Source organism: Leuciscus leuciscus (genome assembly GCF_965113295.1).
Source record: "Leuciscus leuciscus genome assembly, chromosome: 3".
Taxonomy (NCBI): Eukaryota; Metazoa; Chordata; class Actinopteri; order Cypriniformes; family Leuciscidae; genus Leuciscus; species Leuciscus leuciscus.
In genome coordinates this window covers 35,760,193-35,782,484 of record NC_138727.1, presented here as the reverse complement: position 1 = coordinate 35,782,484, position 22,292 = coordinate 35,760,193, and the positions used below count along the sequence as shown (strand labels likewise).

At 35.6% G+C, this 22,292-nt stretch overlaps 1 protein-coding gene across 5 annotated transcripts in view; it reads right to left on the bottom strand.

Moving 5' to 3' along the window:
• Window positions 1-22,292, bottom strand: part of sorcs1 (sortilin-related VPS10 domain containing receptor 1) — a 216,814-nt gene that overhangs the window by 26,813 nt on the left and 167,709 nt on the right. For all 5 annotated transcript variants that reach the window (XR_014204231.1, XM_082163349.1, XM_082163351.1 and 2 more), the window contains 8 exons: window positions 20,207-20,386; window positions 18,136-18,282; window positions 14,720-14,822; window positions 10,394-10,470; window positions 8,266-8,357; window positions 7,889-7,996; window positions 6,631-6,748; window positions 2,294-2,427 (listed from right to left, as the gene is read on the bottom strand). Coding sequence is in view for 4 of the 5 variants with exons in the window: in XM_082163349.1 (XP_082019475.1) it covers window positions 2,294-2,427; window positions 6,631-6,748; window positions 7,889-7,996; window positions 8,266-8,357; window positions 10,394-10,470; window positions 14,720-14,822; window positions 18,136-18,282; window positions 20,207-20,386 (959 nt within the window). In the remaining variant the exon portion in view is untranslated. The remainder of the gene's footprint in view (window positions 1-2,293; window positions 2,428-6,630; window positions 6,749-7,888; window positions 7,997-8,265; window positions 8,358-10,393; window positions 10,471-14,719; window positions 14,823-18,135; window positions 18,283-20,206; window positions 20,387-22,292) is intronic.

The window sequence follows — 22,292 nt, the reverse complement described above, 5'->3', positions numbered from 1 at the left end:
TTTTGGAGAAAAACATTTATTTCATAATGTGAAATAATTCTGACCATATTTATTAATTTTCTTGACAAATTAATTATACGTTTTTTTTTTTTGCTAGTTTTTTAACTAGCATCTGTTATTCATGTCAACATTTAATAACTAATAATCTAGAGATAAAATGAACATATGTTTGAATTCAACAGCATAACAATTTTTGACAGCAGAAGAAAAATACTTGCATCCAAAAATAATTAACACCTACATTTTCTAAATTTTTAGACCTAACCGTCAGACAACAAAAGCCAAAGTTGTTTGTCCAACAATGCAACTCAACACCCCAATCAAGAAAACAAATTACACTAATTACCACAAGTTCCACAGATGCAGCCAGCTTGTGTTGGTAAACGCACAGCGTTTCACTCCCTGATTAACAACTTCACACTTGTTCCACGCGGCCTCGAGGGGCCTGCAAATTTGGAACTTTCCAGAACGGCGACATTAATAACTTTGATAATTCAGGGGGAAATGAGGGGAGAGGCCACATTTACATGACGAGGAGGAGTGTCAGGAATACAAATGGAGGGTTTAAGCCGCAAAGCGTGAGGCGTGAAATCCTACAGAAGAAAGGGTGGTGGTGACAGATGGAACAGTACCACTGAGGGACTATGTATTTTCAAGAAGAAACAAGTCAATTTCCATCTATCGCTGTTTTTACGCAGCTTGAACGGTTTCCACATACTGTAGCAAAAATCTTCTCTTCTGCAATGCTAATCTTATGAGGACTAGCCACAACTATTCCTTTATTCTCTTTTGCTTGAGTCTTGACAAAATACTGGCTACAATGCAACAATTAAAATTAGTCAACATTTCTCTTTCATTGCTCCGGAGACTTAATGGAGATCTCAGCAATGATTCATTTAAAGTCCCCCTGTGGTGAAAATCAAGCTTTTAATGTTGTTTATATGTCTATGTGGTGATTTTAATATGCTTCTAAGATAAACCATGTAAAAATTCACAAGTCAACACCATGGCTGAGTGTTTTCTCCTTAAAACTGCAGTGAAGCAAAGACAGTCTCAAAAACGCGGTTTGAAATCACTGGTGTTTCTGATGTCACAAACTACCTTGTAACCAATCATGTCAATGTGCGATCAGAGATACATTGAGATACTCATCAACGAGTGGATCTCTGAGCTGGTGTGAGTGAGTGGAGGCGGGGCTAATTTGCATATTCATAGAACCGCGTATACTAAATGAGGCAAGGGTGTAGAGTTACATTCAAGCTATTTTAAGGCATGAAGACATTTTTTTTCAAGAAAAAAAACTTTTAAATATGTCATTTTGGTGTTCAAAGATGAGTTTTTAGAGATACAATTATTGACTACAGGGGGACTAAGTATTAACTTTGTCTCAGATCCTTCTCCTAAAATTTCCTTAGACTGTTGACATGCACTACTGTTCAAAAGTTTTGGGTAAGTAATGTTTTTTTAAAGGTTTTTTAAAGTCTCTTCCTTAGCTTACAAAGGCTGCATTTATTTGAAGAAGAAGAAAAACAGTAATATTGTGAAAAAATATTACAGTTTAAAATAACTTTTTTATTTGAATCTATTTTAAAACATAATTTATTCCTGTGATGCAAAGCTGAATATTCAGCATTATTACACCAGTCTTCAGTGTCAAATGTCTTCAGTGAAGCATCATATTCTTCAGAAATCATTCTAATATGCTGATTAACTGCTCAAGAAACATTTCTTATTATTATCATTGTTGAAAATGTTTGTGAAAACAGGGTTTTAACGGTTATTTGATTAATAAAACTAGCAAAAGATAATTTATTTGAAATATAAATCTTTTGTAACATTGTAAATGTCTTTACTGTCATATTTGATCAGTTTAATGTGTCCTTGTTTAATTAAAATATCATTTGTATTATTATTATCTTACTGAGCAAGTATCTGCTACAGCAAAGCAGCTCAATATGTTTTAGACAACCCAATCTCAGGGCAATTCGTACGTATTTTACGAGGTGGCTAATTCGTACGAATTCATACGACCTCACTCGTACGAATTTGTACGATTTTTGCTAAATCGCACATATTTTACGAGTTGCCCAATTCGTATGAATTCGTACGAATGACCTACCCCTGACCCCGCCCCTAAACCTAAGCATCACTGGGGTTTAGACAAATCGTACGAATTCGTACGAGTGAGGTCGTACAAATTCGTACGAATTAGCCACCTTTTCTTAATTCGTAAGAATTCGTTTTAGAACATACAGTAGCCTGAATCTTATAAGAAAAAAAATTGTTTGCTTACCATTCAAAGTCCGACTCAGTGCAGTCACATGGCTCGGAAATCATCGTGACAGAGTAGGTTTTACCCATAACACACCTTGCTATGGCCTTCAGCTTTCGGTAGACTCTTTTGACTCCCATGAGGCAGCGTTCACCCTACAAGGAGGATTTCAACAACATATACATACAGTACATGCCTACACATACTCACACATATTTTCTACAATAAAACTGGCATGCAGCGTTCTCATTCAGGTTTATTTTAGTTCTCAAATGAATAATTCATAACAATGAAGCATGTGTGTATCACCCTGAATTTAGAAAAAAAAGAGAGACTGGAAAGAAGATGAGAGAAAATAGGAAAGAGAGAAAAAAAAAAGTTTCCACTCATTGTATACGTTGTTCCATATTTCATATCTCACATCCAAACTCTGCAGAGTTCATTTTGTAAAAGGTTTCAGGGTATACCTCTCACTCACATTTCTGCTATCCAAATAGTAGTTTTATTTTGGGCATCGGATTTGTATGAAAGCTTGTTTCTGCCACAATATCTGCCATATATATAATTTTTTTTAATAAAAAATAAGATTTTGCGACTTTATCTCACAATTCAGATTTTTCCTTTTTTCTCAGAAATGTGAGATATAAAGTCACCTTTGCAAAAAAAAAAAGAAAAAAAAAAAAAATATATATATATATACAGACTTTCACGTGCTCACGAGAAACGTACCGCGTGCTCACGGGAAACTATCGTGTGCTCATAAAAATAAAAATATACAGACTTTCACCTGCTCATGAGATACGTTTCTCGTGAGCACGTGAAAGTCTATATATATTCTTGCAAAGGTCCCTTTAGGGGCTCCGTACAATTCTGAGAATAAAAGACGTGAAAAAAATTGTGGGATATAAACTTGTTGTGATTAATCAAATCTGAATTGTGGGTCATAAACTCACAATTCTGAGAAAAATAAGTCAGAAATGTGGGATATAAACCTGCAATTGAGAGAAAATCTTCGCAATTCTGACATTATTTCTCGCAATTGTGGCATTTTTTTTTAATCAAAACTGTGATGTAAACACAATTGAGAGTTATAAAGTCTTAATTGTGAAACATACACTCGCAATTCTGAAAAAAAAAAAAGAGTTAATTGTTGGATATAAACTTCCATCTGCGAGTTGTGAAGTCAGAATTGTGAGATATAAACTCGCAAAATTGCGTGGATTTTTATTTTTATATTTATTTCTTGCAATTGTGATTTTTTTCCCCTTTAGAATTGTGGGATATAAACATGCAATTGTGAGAAATCTTTTTTTGCAATTCTGACTATTTCTTGCAATTCTGACATTTTTTTCTTTCTCAGAATTGTGAGACAAACTCACATTTGCAAGGTTTAAAGTCCGAATTGTGGGATAGAGAAATTTTTTTTTAATTCCCTGGCAGAAACAACCTTCCAATTTCGACTCCATTCCTAGAGCTTCCGAACAAATGTTTTTTTGGGGGCGCGGACTGATGGGTCAGTGAACCCAAGGAGTCAGTCCTAGAGCTCTTCCTGTCCGAATTTAGGGCAAAATCGGGTCTATTGGAGACGTCAAATAGATTTTTAGGCGTGTCGAAAGATCACCACAGACACAATAAAATCCACATGGGATAATCTCACAGTATAACAAGCAGCTGTACAAAATGATACACCAGTGTTTTGCCAGTTTATCAAGTTTAATTATTTTTATAACTGTCTAAATTGTTAAAAGGTACCTGAGGGGGATTTACTCATGATGGTCAAAGGAACACTGTGGTGAGTCTGTAGTCTGGTGGGTTTAGTTAATCCACGGTATTGTAGTGGGGGAAACCCAGAGGGTCTGGATGATCAAATTTGTGAGCAAGTTGTGAGTGCTCACCTTTTTCAATTGAGGTGAAAATTGATCTCTCTAGAGACGTCTAGAGTTATATAGGCGCGCTGAGGGAAAAACCACAAAAAAGACTGACCATCATGGGAAACCTCAGAGTATCTACTGAACATCTGACTGACTGCACTGTACTCTTCCTTTTGATTCTAAACTGATCTCAAATGGCACTGAGAATTGGGTAAGAGAGAAACATAAAGCACTTAATTGGGGAAATTGCAAAATAAGATGCACCGGTGTTTTGCCAGATGAGAAGCTTAATCTAAGTATCATCTTTTTACTCCTTTAATTTAATTTTACTCTAATTCATTCCTTTTATAACTGTTTTCATTTCCCTTGCTTTTATTTTGCGCTTATTTTCTATGCAAAGCACTTTGAATTGCCATAGTGTGATATTTTAATTCCTTTTATATGTAAAGCATTTTGAATAACTGTTTTAATTTTCCTTGCTTTTATTTTGTGATTATTTTTATTCCTTTCTATGTAAAGCACTTTGAATTGCCATAGTGTATGAAATGTGCTATATAAATAAACGTGCCTTGCCTTGTGCTAGTTGAATTTAACCCTTGAAAACCCTGTAACACCTTCAATGTTCCCCAGTAAAAAATTGCTTATAAATCTCGTGTTCTGTCAGGACCACTATCGTCAAATACGATTGACAATTAGCATATAGTTAGGATTGGCGGTATAGTTCTGTTCTGGGCAAGAACTCCCTGCGCATCCATGCAGCCTAGCATGGATAAGAGCAGGGAAAGCACCCCTTAGGGTAAACAGAACAGAACCAACAAGAAAGTATTGCAGATATCATTAATGTCAATATTTTAATGTACAACGTAATTCGATCATTTAGTCTGATTCAAAGGGGAATCAGAATGCCATATCGTGACTGGAAGAGAGGAGGAGCTGGGGATGGAGGAGGGTAATTCGCTCCTGAGAAACGCGATAGCTGCTGATAATACTGAAGGAGCTTATATATGTATACAGTGATAAGCGTCGTATTCCTATAGGTAGACGTGTATCAGCTGAGAGTCAGCTGATGCGAGCTTGACTAACGTGACCTGCCAGAACTGACGCTACACTTGGTTTATGTTATATGATCACCAAATATTGGATTCAATCTTTTAGTCAACTTGTTTTCTTTCAATTAGGACAGGTTTTGCCTTTCTTTTTTGGAAGAGACTGAGCTTATGCACCTCAGTTTTTGAGTGAAAAAAGCATAATTTCTGGACAATTTTGTCAATATTCAACAAAATATGGAAAGAAAATTGCACTGTTTATCACACTTGTGTGCTTTAATGTTTAACCAGGAGTTTGTTTTGAGCGAACCCTGGGAAAGCATGTCAGGACCAGTTAGAAAGGAATCTCATAAGATGTTCCAAATAACAAAAAGCCATTGCGACACGCTCTTTAGTTCGAGCTAAATCTTTAGGACTCGTATTATCGTGGAAAGACATGACAAAGCAGAAAGGTATCTGATTAAAACTTTACTGGGCTCCCTTAAATGTAAGGCTTGAGATGCAGAATAGAAAGTGAGTTGAGGACATTAATGACATTAAGATGGGAAGATTCGTTTGCACGATTGTCGCAAAGGAGACCAAAGGAACTTAGAGACATTTTTGTTGTGCCTTTAATCAAATCTAAAGGTTTTTTGTTGTTGTTGTTGTTGCTGTTGCATGAGACACACCTTCCAGCTTGCAAACTTTTAAAAGATCACATGAACTCCACATAAAATATTTTTTTGGTTTCCATTAAAATGGTCATATTGCTTTAAATTATAAATCTGACAAAAGGTTTATGCTTAAAGGACAAGTTCGGTATTTTACACTTAAAGCCCTGTTTTCAGATCGTTTCTGATGAAATACAACGGTTAAGATTGAAATTTGGACAAATGCTGCTGGCCCGAGAATTTTCGGTTTCTGTGGTAGCACCCCCCCACCTCCACAATGGTTGCATAGGTGCACTGGAATAATCCTTCCTAAAACGCATTAAACTTTTGTTTACAAAGACGTGAAACTCACCGAGTGGTCAGGGGTGTTCACTGATATGCTCACACAAAAATCGCTGCAAAAGATGCTTTCCAACAGGTTTTATCGTAGTTTTTCATCCAATACAAGTCAATGGAGTTGGACAAAAACTACGATAAAACCTGTTGGAAAGCATCTTTTGCAGCGATTTTTGTGTGAGCATATCAGTGAACACCCCTGACCACTCAATGGTCTCCGGCAGGTCATCTCTGAATTCTCGGGCCAGCAGCATTTGTCCAAATTTCAATCTTAACCATTGTATTTCATCAGAAACGATCTGAAAACAGGGCTTTAAGTGTAAAATACCGAACTTGTCCTTTAAAAAACCACCAGTCTAAGAAAGATAGTAAACCTGATATATACAACTATGTGTGAAACAAGGATGTAACCAAGTATTCAGATTGGATATCCAGATGATAAAATGATTTCTCACCTGGTCATGTAAATCCCACGGGACATAGTCAGACTCTATGCATCTTCTGTTAAAGATAGACCTGAAGTCTATCTTTACCAGCTGCCATTCTGAGCGGTGACTGACGTGACCAAAGATCCTGCAAACAAAGGCAGAACTTCAGCCACTGTATGTCTGGCATATCCAAACTCTAATGATTAAACCATGTAGAGCAGACAGGGAAAGGAAATGCTTAGCAATGTTATCCGAGTCAAACCACATCAGTGGAAACCTGCGTCAAACTGTCAACAAAAAGTCTGAAACTCACATCGAGAGAGTTTGACACTCAGTGTGACACTTTTAGGGCCTGTCAGAAAGACAGCAGAAAGTATCTAGGAATATCCTACAACGGAAAAACTTCATGAAATAATACTCAAAATAATTTTAGGTTGAGCTGGATTCAGAGGATTATGATGTGAAATCAGAACTGGCACGATGGTTTTAAAGATTTCTCTTTTAAAATAGGTGATTTGATATCACTAAAATATCACTTGATTTATCACTACTTTATTTTTTTATCGCCAATCATCGTCAAGCATTTCATATTTACACATTTTAAATGCTTACAATTTATTCTTGTGGAAGTAAAACAGGTAATTTTGAGAAAGTTTAAAATAGGACATAAAGTCACACTGTGACATATACGTCACAAATATGAGAAAATAAAGTAGAACTTGTGGGATTTAAAGTTTTAAGTAAAAAATTTAAAGTTACAATTGTGAGATGTAAACTCACTATTGTTAACAATATTTTATTTTATTTTATTTTATTTTATTTTATTTTATTTTATTTTATTTTATTTTATTTTATTTTATTTTATTTTATTTTATTTTATTTTATTTTATTTTATTTTATTTTATTTTATTTTATTTTGTTTTGTGCTGGGAAACGATTAATCATATCCAAAATAAAAGTTTGTGTTTACATAATATATGTGTGTGTATAATTATTTTGTATATATAAATACACACATATGCATTTATATATGTAAGAAATATTTGCATGTTTAAACTGTACATATATTTATACATAATTTATATATATATATATATAAATATAAATATTTTATATGTAAATAACACATTTTTCTTAAATATATACATGCATGTATGTGTATTTATATATACAAAATAATGATACATTTGTTTATCACATGTTTGTATCACATATTTCATCAAGCACTATTTTCACATTCCATAACAATCAAAATTTATTAGTCCTGAATATTCACAATACGTACGTCATAATGAGCGTCTCCTCGCCTGGTTCGCCCAAGACTCCATCCACGAACAGGGGAGATGAAGTGAAACTGTATTTGTTCCACACTCTCCCCTCATCAAAGCTCAACCTGAATAGAAACCAGCAGCACACACCTGAAACTACGATACAGTTTAGAAAAGACTGCAACACAGCTGGCAAATAATTCAAACAGAACTTTACTGCACCTTTCCGACATTTAATCTAGATTACTAGACACAAGTATTACACAGTCTACTGGGTTTAATGAGAATGTTCACACTTCCTTTGATTATGTGATTCAGCTTGGTGTGATTGCATTGACTCATCTTTTATGCACATATGCATGACATATTAATAATGATACTGGCTTGGGATTACCAGAGGTGCCTGATGGGAAGGGGTGTGTGTCTAATAGCTACTAAAGCTCCGCCTTGGTCCAGATACAGAACACTGTACTCTTCGTCAAATATCTGAAACAGACATAGTTCAACTGTTAAACATTTTGACCCAAAAAAGTGCATGTATGTGTGTTTGTGCCCTAGATGTACAAAACAAATAAATAAATAAAGTAAATACATAGCAAGTAAATAAATACATCTTTAAATTGTGTGCTGTTCCGTTAATTTTGATATTCCTATTACATACTGAAGGATTGCATAAATTATATAAATGTATACAATGTAAATTATTATGTAGTTTTCGCACAGGGGTACGTTTTAAATAATGGTGGTAATACTTTGGTTTGATCTGACGTGTAGTGTATATATATATGCACCAGTCTGCGTACACGTCAGATCAGATCACTTGGACATGGCTGTGTATAAGTGGTAAAAACAATATAAATACTGTTCGTTTTGTCACACAAACCGCTCGTTTCGTGTCTTAGGCCATCAATGTGTACTTACGATGGGGAATTGTTTTAATTTGGACTCTGTGCATGCTCTTTGAGGTGGTGACCACAGACCTGCATTATATGACTGACAGACAAGAACGGTTTGACCTAAAAATATCAAAATTGAAACTACTGCGGAAAAAAAGACACCTACTGTACATCTTGGATGCCCTTGAGGTAAGCTAAAACATACCAAAAATTAATTTCAAAGTGAACTATCCCTTTAATAACATGTTCCACTGATTGATTGATTGAATTGATTGATTGATTGATTGATTGATTGATTAGCGAGTATTAGCAACCTGATTATTCAGTTATGTTTTATGATATTAGTTTGTTTTTCCTCACTTTTCGATAAAATGACATGAACTGGTAATTGATCCTCTAAAACTTCACCCTCTTGTAATCGAATGCAAAAGCTAGTTCCATTCTGTTTGATTCCATTGTGATAATCTTCTTGTTGTTGTATCTATACTTTATAATATACTTAGGATAAAAATATACTTTTTTTAAAATACAGAGCTCCAAAAAATGCCTAAAACAAATGATCCCCTCCAGTCACCATTACAGAATTGCTAGTGGTTGCAAACATGTGCAAAACAAGTAATTGCCTTACAGAGCATAAAATCCTGCCAGATGCTAGGCTGACCTACTGCAGAGTTGAACCGAAAATTGAAGCCCTCATTAGTATTTTCCATTTGTTTGCCCCAGAGCAGCGATAACTTCCCTGTATGTGCTGTGAATTCTTGCTGATATGAATTCCCGTTGAGTTTAGGCCTTGGGGCTTCAAGCATTTAGCAAGTGCTAGTCCGTTTAAGTGGAGAAAAACACCATCTGATTGGCTTAAGTACTTCACAGGATAATTACGAGGCTAGTGTTTATGTTAGCGGGATACTGTGTGGGGTTTACTTTGTTTTCCTTTGGCAGTGAACTCACTGGAAAAGTTAGATCAACCAAGCTACAAGCCACACTGGAGAAATTATAACCGAGAAACGCAGCTGACCCCTGTTGCCCTGATCAACATAAATCTATAATAAGTAAGGACTGCATATTTCTGAAATCATTTTGAGTTGCTGGTTTAGCGAACCGCTAAATTTAAATAAACAAACAAAAAACTTCTGCTCACAGAAATGTGTCTCGGCATTGTTAAATATGTTCCTGTGTTATTTTCATTCATAATGTCAGATTGGCTGAGCTATTACAATATTTCATCTCCTTCACTCTTCTTGGGAGGGCTTTCATTTTGATTATATGAAAGCTGGCAACCACAGGTCTGCTGTCCTTGAAATGATGCTATTTCTCAAATCCCAGTGATTGTAATTCTTACTGACATGATATATGACATCAAACCCATGCCCTACCCAGCATGCTTTAACTTTTTTGCCACATCAATTTTCTCTTAATTATTTGAGCTCTCCATTTTTAATTAGACAGCTGGCCCCATAAATTTAAATCGCATCATCAAACATGCACCCACGGGCATCATATATGTCATTGAATTTAGTTTTCTCTGAAGGTGTCATTTGATTATCGGCTCTGAAACGTGGCACACGGATTTATCTGCTCAAAGATATGCATCAGTGCTGAAATTAAACGGCCCACGGTCAGTGTCACCTGCCGCCACGTGTTTCCAGCGTCGGATGTGATGAACATGCTAACGTTGCTGCTCGTTAACTCTGCGCCGATTGAACCTATGGAAAGAAGAGCAGAAACAATTACGGTCATGCTTACCGAAGCAGATAGAGAGTTGATAACTAAAGCTATGAATATGAAGATTGAGTAGATTGTGCCTCTTTTGCAAAACTAAAGTCATATATACTTCATTCCAAAAACTTGCAAGTGCCTTAAGGATTTTGTCAAAACTTTCTCTTGATCACTAACCCACAATGACTACCTTTCCAAATTTGTTACTGATATTGACAGTATTGGTTTTAAGGTTCGAAAATGATAGATAGATAGATAGATAGATAGATAGATAGATAGATAGATAGATAGATAGATAGATAGATAGATGACAGATGATAGACATAGGTAGATAGACAGATAGACACACAGACAGATAGACAGATAGACAGATAGATAGATAGATAGATAGATAGATAGATAGATAGATAGATAGATAGACAGACAGACAGACAGACAGACAGACAGACAGACAGACAGACAGATAGATAGATAGATAGATAGATAGATGACCGACGATAGACAGACAGACAGACAGACAGATAGATAGATAGATAGATAGATAGATAGATAGATAGATAGATAGATAGACAGATAGATAGACAGACAGACAGACAGACAGACAGACAGACAGACAGACGATAGACATAGGTGGATAGACAGATAGATAGATAGATAGATAGATAGATAGATAGATAGATAGATAGATAGATGACCGACGATAGACATAGGTAGATAGACAGACAGACAGACAGACAGACAGACAGACAGACAGATAGATAGATAGATAGATAGATAGATAGATAGATAGATAGATAGATAGATAGATAGATAGATAGATAGATAGATAGATAGATAGATAGATAGATAGATAGATAGATAGATAGATAGATAGATAGATAGATAGATAGATAGATGACCGACGATAGACATAGGTAGATAGACAGATAGACAGACAGACAGACAGACAGACAGATAGATAGATAGATAGATAGATAGATAGATAGATAGATAGATAGATAGATAGATAGATAGATAGATAGATAGATGACAGATGATAGACATACTGTAGGTAGATAGACAGATAGACACACAGACACACAGACAGACAGACAGACAGACAGACAGACAGATAGATAGATAGATAGATAGATAGATAGATAGATAGATAGATAGATAGATAGATAGATAGATAGATAGATAGATAGATAGATAGATAGATAGATAGATAGATAGATAGATAGATAGATAGATAGATAGATAGATAGATAGATAGATAGAGCGAGCGAGCATACATCATGTGTAATAAAATCAGAGAGTCTGGCCGTCTGATGCTTTGAGAATTAACTAGGAGTTCTGGAAAACCTCTATATCTAATAAGCTAAAAACTCAGGAAAGGCTGTGCCATCCCCACAACTCTTATACGATCAAATCAATCAACTAAATGTCAATTTAGAGCCTATTATCTAATAGTCGGCCTCCTCCTAGGATTACTTATCCAGATAGTTACAGTGCCAAGACATTTATATTTGATCTGCGTTCATCCGGAGGCAATATAGTCGACGAACATCGCGGAAGACACAAGCCTGAAGGAGTAAAATGAAAAAGTGACAAGCGCCTTCAATCTTATAAAATAAACATTTGAAGTTTGAAGTGGGGGAAGAGTTAGTTGGTTGTGAAAACAGAAGATGATGGAGAGAGAATAATAAGAACACTCTAAAGATTCTCTGCTGCTAATCTCAAGAGTAGCACTTAGCATTTCCATTTGTTTATGCTTGCAAGACACTAATCTTGTTTATAGTCCATATACAGATGCCTGTGCTCCACAAGCTCAAAATGAACATATTCAACAATAACAGTGTCATAAGCGCTCAAGATGAAAGGAATTTTAATATGCTTCGCTTTGGAGTTCCAGCACAAAAACCACACTGATGTCAGGGATTTAAGAAAGAAAACGAGAACTACACACTTCAAAAAGTATTTTGTTTTCAAGGACCTGAAAACTAAACAGTTTTTTTTTTTTTTTTCTACCTGTCTGTAACCAAAACCAAAATACAAATACTCCTTGAGAATTCAGTTTCAATAATCTTGTCTTTCTTTTTTGTTTTTAAATGTGATCTTTTCAACTTTTAAACGCTTCTTTAACCCTCTGGGGTCTGAGGTGTTTTCTGGGCCCTGGAGGTGTTCTGACATGCTCTGGCATGTGTGCTAATTTCTGTTACTTATAACATTTTCATTGCAAAAGTCTGATTACAGTGTATTCAGCACAAACTCTGCTAAAATAATGTGAGCAGCATGTGTAATTTTTTTTAGTTTTGAGAAAATGCCCAGAGGGTTAAAGATTAAAGGAGGATCCAAAAATGGAATGATACATTTCAGGCATATTTTTTAATTAACATGCAAACATTTTCCATGATAACTAAAGTTTCACATACTTACTACAGTTATCATCACTACACAGACTAGAACAGTGGTATAAGCCACCACTTTCATCAAAAAACAAAAAAGAAAGAAATGAAACAACATAAGAGAAAGATGTGTAAAGATATATTGAAAGTACGCATACTCAGATATGGGGAGAAGTCTGCTATGGAACTCTGACTTGAGTATTAAATTTGACAAAAGTTTTACATTTTTATATCTCTCGCAATTCTGACTTTTTTTTCTCAGAATTGTGAGATATAAACTCGCAATTGTGAGTTATAAAGTCTGAATTCTGATATATAAACTCATAATTGTGAGTTATAAAGTCCAAAATGTGATATATGTACTCATAATTTTGAGAAATAGTCAGGATTTTGAGATATACTGTAAAGTCGCAATTTTGTTATAAAGTCTGCATTGTATAAAGTTGCAATTCTGGGATATAAAGTCAGAATTTGGAGATATAAAGTCGCAATTTTTACTTTCTCAGAATTGTGAGATATAAACTCGCAATTATGAGTTATAAAGTCCAAATTGTGAGATATAAAGTTGCAACTCTGAGAAATGTCAGAATTTTGAGAAATAAAGTCCGAATTTTGAGATTATGGGCGCTATTTTAACCATCTAAGTGCATGGTCTAAAGCGCACGACGCAAGTGCAATTAGGGCGTGTCCGAATCCACTTTTGCTAGTTTAACGACGGGAAAAATGGTCGGCGCACCCGACGCATGGTCTAAAAATGTTGTCCCTATTCTGTTAATGAGTAATGGGTGTGTTATGGGCATAACGCAAAATAAACCAGTCAGAGTCTCATCTCCCATTCCCTTTAAAAGCCAGTGGCACTCGCGCCGTGGCGGATTCACTATTTACATGACGGAATTTGCAAGCGGAAAGACTGAGCGCTTCTCTAGCGAGTAAACGGATCTGCTCGTGTGCGAGGTTAAAGCACGCGAGTAGAACATCTACGGGACAAGCCAGATTCCACCATATCTTTATGTACACAATATTAATCTTTTACATTGCAATCCTTTTATTTTTAATATCTGCCATGTTTGTATGCTGCTGCGTCCCTGTGAGCAGAGTGTACGTGCGTTGTGCACCCGCCTATAGGCGCACATTACTAACGCGCTATTTAAATAACCCCAAAAAAAATTTGTGCTATTGACTTTAGACCAGGGTTTTGTTGGTCAATGGTGCAGTCTATTTCAGTTGCCTCAAAATAGCAACGTGCCAACAATGCGCCTGAACACACCTCGTTTTCAGACCAGCAGCCCATGGGCGCACAAATGAGCGCAAATGCATTTGATCTTTAAACAACTTGGCGCAGGACGTGAAAATGATAACTGCGTCGGGCTGAAACTAGCAAAATACACTTGCGTTGTGCTTGATGCTGCATTGCTCCGGGTGTAGAGGGCCCATAAAGTCGCAATTTTGACTTTCTCAGAATTGTGAGATATGAACACACAATTCTGAGAAATGTCGCAATTTTGAGAAATAAAGTCAGAATTTTCAGAAAGTCTTTTTTTTTTTTTTTCAGAATTGCACATTTTTATCCAGCAATTCTTACTTAATAACTCACAATTGCAATCAAATAAATGTAGCCTTGGTAAGCATAAGAGACTTCTTTCAAAACATGAAAAAAATTGTACGACCCCAAACTTTTGAACAATAGTGTACATGATTGCACACTTTATGTATGAAATGAGATCACTCTGCGTTATCCCATCTATAATGTTTTTGCCGTAGTAACGATAATGATTTTAGTGAAAAATATTTAGTTTTCTAGGAAAATTTCCCTCTAAACCACAGGATCAGTCCTTTCACCCAAACTCACCTGATGCCACTATGATTCCAGGAACCGACTCTCTGCTGGCTATATTTCCAGATGTGTACGGGTTTGCTGATACGTGCAGGTGAAGATGCAGGGAACAGTACGGCTAGAAGCAACACACACACACACACAAAAAAAATGTCATCCAGATCAAACAGGGTCACTAAATCGATAAAACCCCAGTGTGTGGCCTCCACTAAACTGTCATTGTGCTTGGGCTCGAATAAAATCCCATTAAAAAAAAAATCCCATAACGGCAAAAGCTTGTGAATTTTTTTCCTCCAAACATTAATTTTGATTGGAATAACCTTTAGTGACACAATTCTCATTATAAGTCTGGAAATGCCAATGGTAAGCACATGTTGCAAGGGTTGTTTAGGGGTTTATTAAAACTTTGACATTTTCTAACAAATAGCTCTGTAATGGATGGTGAAGGCATGGGCACAAGCGGGACCGTTAATTAGTTGAGTTTATCAAAGGGTAATTATTTTTGTTTGCATTTTTGGGGGGTTGTGGATGCCATTCACAGGGGATGGATAACATCTCCACGGAATGAAATATATGTCTTGTCATTTGCAATGACAAGCAGCACTGATTACGTAGACATATTCCAAATGCCCATGTCCACAGGAATAAACATTATGTTTGCATATTGTTAACGTCTTTGTTTTTTAATGTGATGAAGATATTGTGCAAAATATGATCAATTATGGCCATATTTAGCTGAGTGTTTCTTCAACAACACTTTTGGCTCTGTATAGACCTTTAAAAAATAAGTTATTTTAAAACACACTTACTCTTATTACACTGTAAAACATTATATGATCAATAAAACAACTTCTCTGCATTTGCTTAATGTTTGGGTTGCTTATAGTGTTCTCTGGGAACGCATTGTGTGCCATTTCACCAGATTGTTTATGTAAATTATTTATTAACCTACGCCAACAGAGGAGAATAAATCAATATAAATATGTGAATTGTTGTTCATCACGATTTCAAAATAAAAGGAAAAAATGAAACCCTTGATATGAGTTTGCTTGTTTTGATGCCCACATGTTCTTGTTCAATAAATTACAGTGGCTGTAGCATTTCTATCGTAAAGAAGTGGACAAATATTAAAGATTAAGTGGACATTTGAATTACATGTTGTTTGTCCAATTTTAAACAAGGATTTGATCATGCTGTCAAGTGTAACAACAACAATCACCAGGCTGTTTGGCACCCTCTGCAAGCATTTTATTTTATTTTATTTTTATTATAAAACGTAATGTACATAAGTTGATTATGTTTATATTATGTATATTACATATTAATTTTAAAGGAACACTCTGACTTTTTGGGACTTTAGCTTATTCACAGTATCCCCCAGAGTTAGATAATTCCATACATACCTTTTTCATTTCTGTGCGTTCTGTAAGTGTTATTTGACGCACCCACCGCTAGCCTAGCTTAGCACAAATACTGGATGTAAATGGATAAGGTAGCATACTAATCCCAATAAGTGACAAATAATGCAAACATTTTCCTATTTACATGTTGTGATCTGTATAGTCACAGCGTGTACAAATAAGAAGGCTATATGAGACAGAGACCATTTTTAATCGTATAAATACTGGGAACTATATTCTCACTAGGCGTAGGAGCACAGCTACTTGGGCGGAGTGGCTACTTGGGCGGAGTGATTAGCGCAGCACACGAGACGCCCTGTTGATGGTTCCGTAAACAAAACAAACAAACTCTCTGTTCCTCACCACAGGGCGTCTCGTGTGCTGCGCTAATCACTCCGCCCAAGTAGCTGTGCTCCTACGCCTAGTGAGAATATAGTTCCCAGTATTTATACGATTAAAAATGGTATCTGTCTCATATAGCCTTGTTATTTGTACACGAAAATGTTTGCATTATTTTGTCACTTATTGGGATTAGTATGCTACCTTATCCATTTACATCCAGTCTTTGTGCTAAGCTAGGCTAGCGGTGGGTGCGTTAAATAACACTTGCAGAACGCACAGAAATGAAAAAGGTATGTATGGACTTATCTAACTCTGGGGGATACTGTGAATAAGCTAAAGTCCCAAAAAGTCGGAGTGTTCCTTTAAGTGTTATTCAATTCAACCATGATTACTTGCTTTTCATACTTTTTTAACCAATTATTATTGCATCATCGTTATTACATATGTATTTTAAGTAATTTTATGGGCTATTGTTCATTATTGTTTTTCTTTTTTCTTTTTTTAGCTATTGGTCTATTTTTATTATCTAAAAAAAAAAAAAAAGATCTAATTACTCAATTAATCATCAAAATAATGGACCGATTACTCGATTACCAAAATAATCATGAGAGACAGCCCTATATTAGTTAAAACATTTAAAAACGCACCTGCACTGTTTTGCATTTTGTGACTTTCATTTTAAAATTCGTTCTTTTCCTGTCATAGCGTCATTGAAGATTTCTTAAAAATAGTATTAAAATATCGTTTCATTCTCATGAACACAATATCGTGTATCGTCTCATGAGCTAAGTGTATCGCCACACTCCTAGTTTCAATTGTAGTTAAAAATAACAACACTGCTTTATATTGTGCTTTATAGCATTCAGTGATGGAAAAGATGATGCCAGAATTTTTTGTAATTTTTTTTTATATTTCCTTTCTCCTTGCTCTTTTCAAAGGCTAATTTCATAGCTAACATTTTATCTATAAAATTAAACAACATTTTCACATCTTTTACATAATTTGACAAAATTGAAGCTTGATTGGAGATGACACACGATAAAATATTCTGTTCACAAATGATAGGCTATTTATCTTGATTTGTCTGCTTCCCCCCACATCTCATATTTCAAGTATGCTCCTTCATTGACACTCTCACAAAAAATACAATAATCATAAAAAAATAAAATTATTAGGGCCAAAATTGTTGGATGTGATGTGAAAGACATATTTTAGGATTTTAATTAGTCTAATAAACCATTTTCACACAATACATATTGAAATGGGTTATTATTTTTAAACTCTTTGTTCCTATTATCATAGTTATAAAACGAATCGAATGATTCATATTTTATGATTGATTTTCATATTTTAAGATTGAAAGTCTGGGTCTGGAACAAAGAGGCAATAAAACAAAGCAGCATTTGAAAAGAAGCAAAACATAAATAAATAATGAAGGTGATGTGATTAAAAAAAAAAAGAAAAGAAATCCAAGACAGATTTAATGTGATATTCATAAAATCTGTTAGTTGTAATAAGAATCAACCCAAACTACCTGCAGTTGAAGAAACACCCAGCCTTGTTTAATGTTTCAAAAGATAAAATCTGATTAGTTGGGTGTTGGAAAGAGCAATGACCTCATAAAGCTCATCTATGAATGTCAAATTTGGACAAATCTCTTGCTTTCTGTTTCCCCACACTTCCACTCACCAGTATGCAATGGATTGGGTTCCCTCTGAGATCAGCCGAGGGAGCCTGCAGGAGCCTCCAGTCTCGGCCTTTATTATAGGTTATATGAGTCTTCACCTCATTATTTATCTTCTTATTGGCCAGGAACATGCCTTTTATCCCTGCCACCTAGGGATGGGAACAAGTAAGATAACGAGGAAGACATGCACCACTAATAATCACATCTGTAAAGTTACACCATTTCAATATTTCCACCTATAGGTAAACAAGCCGCTTTTATCACTTAGTGTCTCTGCACTAAACCCAGCCAAGAGAACTTCTCAAAAGCGCCGTTCCTAGTAAAATATATCTATCGGAGTGGAATGAGAGTATGTAAGGGAATGAGAAGGTAATCCATGTCCATCCTGAACAGAAGTGACATCTCTTCAGGGCCAGGAAGCACTAGAGAGGAGAAGAAGCAGCCCGGGATGGGACTCGGAGGACACTCGCTATTCAATAATTGATGAATATTCCAATCTCGCCGACGGCTGAGATTTTAGCATATGTTACATGGAGGTGGCGACCTCAATCAAGTCACCGGACTCTTCAGCCTATCCGAAGGCCAAATGTGATTTTATGGGGGTTGCTATCATCAACAGTTTAATTATTTGATCAGGAGATAGCTTGACACCTGCTGGCCTCTGTTGCAATGCGCCGTTCCATCTAGAGGTGCATGAATAGAGACCTGATGGCGTATTCTTCAAAGAGACGAGCGGTCTACACCCAAACCCTAATCACTGGCTTCACTCCTATCAGACCCAGTTGCAGTCCTATCAAAACTTGTGAACTTAAGAACACTCCAAAGCCCTACATGCTCTCAAACTGCAAGATATCATGTAGCATACAAGTATTTGCAAAGAATCTGAGCAGAGTTTGAAAAAGTCAAGCAAGAGTAGATTTAGAATTGAATTGGAAACAGGTTTTGTTCAGAAAGGCTGCAAAATATTTGCCGTTTAGTTGTTTGTAGCCTGAACAGAACAAAAACATATTGTATAATTACAAAAAAATGTGGTTTGAAATCTGAGTAAAATTGGATGCTTAGAAATGTGTTAGAAACAGCAAATTAAGATTTCAAATATGTCTTCTGGTATATGTGATATAGTAATTCAGTAATATATATTAATATATAAACTGGAACATATGCATATACATACATATATATTAGTGCTGTCAATCGATTAAAAAAATTAACTAGATTAATCAAATATTTTCTGTGATTAACCGTGATCAATCGCAATTAAAAACACTTACGTTTTTAATATATTTCATAATGTAATAATTTCACAGTTAACCTCCAAATTAATGTAGAAATAGCATAAAGACAGTATATTTTAACTACTTGTTTAAATGCCATCTTTTTATGAATGAAGGCCAGCATCACTGATACTAATACAGCGACTGATGTTTCCATGAAAATGATTTTTCACCCAGTTTTAAACATTTATTAGGCTTCAAAAAATATAACAACTTTTAACTTAAGTGAAGTTCAAACAATCCTCACATAAACCCATAATACATGTCATATTTACCTGTGCCCTTTCTGTCTAACAGGAAGGAAATACACAGAAATTAAATAAAGTTTTCAAACAGTCTGCACTAAATAAATTATAAATTAAATATAGATTAATCCTTATTAAAGCTACAAAAGTTATTTAGTCAAGAGCAGTGAGTGATTTTCTCCGTTTCGTTTGTTCTTTGATTAACTTTAATATGGCACTTTAGTATGGTACAAAATATGTTATGAAATTAACAAGTCAATGGATTTCACCTATACATTAAGATCCATATAGACACCATACTGCTTTATTTCAAGGTTCCTAACTGCTCCTTGTTTAGATAATCCACTGACAATTATGTAATCAATGCCTGAAAAAAAATGCGCTGCTATTAAATCAATTAGCACTACAATCAATTAGCATTAATTAGTGTATCCAATTTGCTCGTGCTTTTAATATCCAGGGAAATTTGAACATGAAGCAGTGATATTGAATCAGCATACATCTGTGCAGTGTGGAAACCAACTAAATGACACCGTTCTGTTTTAGAGAGGTACCTCATACAGATCTATCATGACATTTCCCTCTGGACCCATACTGCTCATGACGTTCTCCAAAGCCAGTGTGTAGTAAATGCCTCCGGACTCTGACACATACAGGTTGTAAGTGTCATTCTGGTTCCACTCTTGAACCGCCGCCACGACCCGGTTCTCATCTGTACTGATCACATGCAGATCCTGGGAAAAAAGGAAAAGACGTTTCATAAGACAGATCTCAGTGATTTATTGGACGAAAGAATGTTTGGCCTCTGCTGTAATTCAAATATTTAAAAACATGGCAATAAAAAAAAGTCAATAAATCGGATATGGAACGTTTTATACAGTCGTGCCCAGAATTAATCATACCCCTGGTAAATATGGTCAAAAATGGCTAACAAATAAATCTGCATCTTTTATCCTTTTTATCTTTCATTCAAAAAATTGGCAAAATCCTAAGAATTGAAAGTGGGGGGGGGGGGGATCACATTATAAAATAAATGTTTTTCTCCAAAACGCGTTGGCCACAATTATTCATACCCTTTTATTAAATACCTTTTTGCAATCTCCTTTTGCCAAGATAACAGCTCTGAGTCTTCTCCTATAATGCCTGATGAGTTTGGAGAACACCTGACAAGAGATCAGAGACCATTCCTCCATACAGAATCTCTCCAAATCCTTCAGATTCCCAGATCCATGTTGGTGCTTCTTCTCTTCAGTTCACCCCACTCATTTTCTATATGGTTCAGGTCAGGGAACTGGGACGGTCATGGCAGAAGCTTCATTTTGTGCTCCCTAACACATTGTTGTGTTGATTTTGATGTTTGTTTTGGATCGTTGTCCTGATGGAAGATCCAACCACGGCTCATTATAAGATTTCTAGCAGAGGCCGTCAGGTTTTGATTTTTTTATCTGTTGATATTTGATAGAATCCACAATTCCATGTGTCTGAATAAGAAGTCCAGGACCTCCAGCAGAAAAATAGGCCCACAACATTAAAGATCCAATGGTATATTCAATTGTACACATGGGGTACTTTTTATCCTTGTGTGAACCAAACCCATCTAGTGTGTTTGCTGCCAAAAAGCTCTTTTTTTAGTTTCATCTGACCACAGAACCCTGAGCCGTTTGAAGATCCAGTCGTGTCTGACAACTGAATATGCTGGAGTTTGTTTTTGGAGGAGCGAGGAGGATTTTTCCTGAAACCCTCCCAAACAACATGTGGGGATGTAGGGGTTGTTTGATTTTTTTTTTTTAATAGGCTTTCTGACCCCAAGACTCAACTAATCTCTGCAATTCTCCATCTGTGATCCTTGAAGAGTCTTTGGGCACTCAAACTTTCCTCCTCACCGTCCATTAAGACAATATAGACACACGTCCTCTTCCTGGCAGATTCGTAACATCTTTAGTTGATTGGAACTTCTTAATTATTGCCCTGATGGTCAAAATGGGAATTTTCAATTCTTTAGCTATTTTCTTACAGCCACTTTCTATTTTGTGATGCTCAACAGTCTTTTGATGCACATCAGAACTATGTTCTTTGGTTTTATTCATTGTGATGGATGATTCAGGGAATTTGGCCTTTGTGCTTCCTCATATTTAAACTCCTGTGAAACAAGAAGTCATAGCTGGACAATTTCATGTTCCTAGTCACCCTGGTGTGCTAAAAAAGGTAAATATTAATGGGAATATACTTCAGAGATATTTTATTCATAAAAAATTCTAGGGGTATGAATAATTGTGGATAACGTGTTTTGGAGAAAAAAACATTTATTTTATAATGTAATTTCCCCCCCATTTTCAATTCTTTTACTTCAATGAAAGGTTCGATTTTTGCCCTTTTTTTAATGAAAGATCAAAAGGATAAACGATGCAGATTTATTTTTTACAGCCATTTTTGATCATATTTACCAGGGGTATGATTAATTCTGGGCACGACTATAATAGATTATAAATGATGCACTAGTGGATCACATTCGGCCCAGTGTAGCTGCATGACTTCAGTTTTGTATAATAATTTGGGTAACACTTTAGAATAATGGTCAGGAAGTAATGCAATACAAATGACTACATCGACACTTCAGCTACTACTATCAACCAATATGAA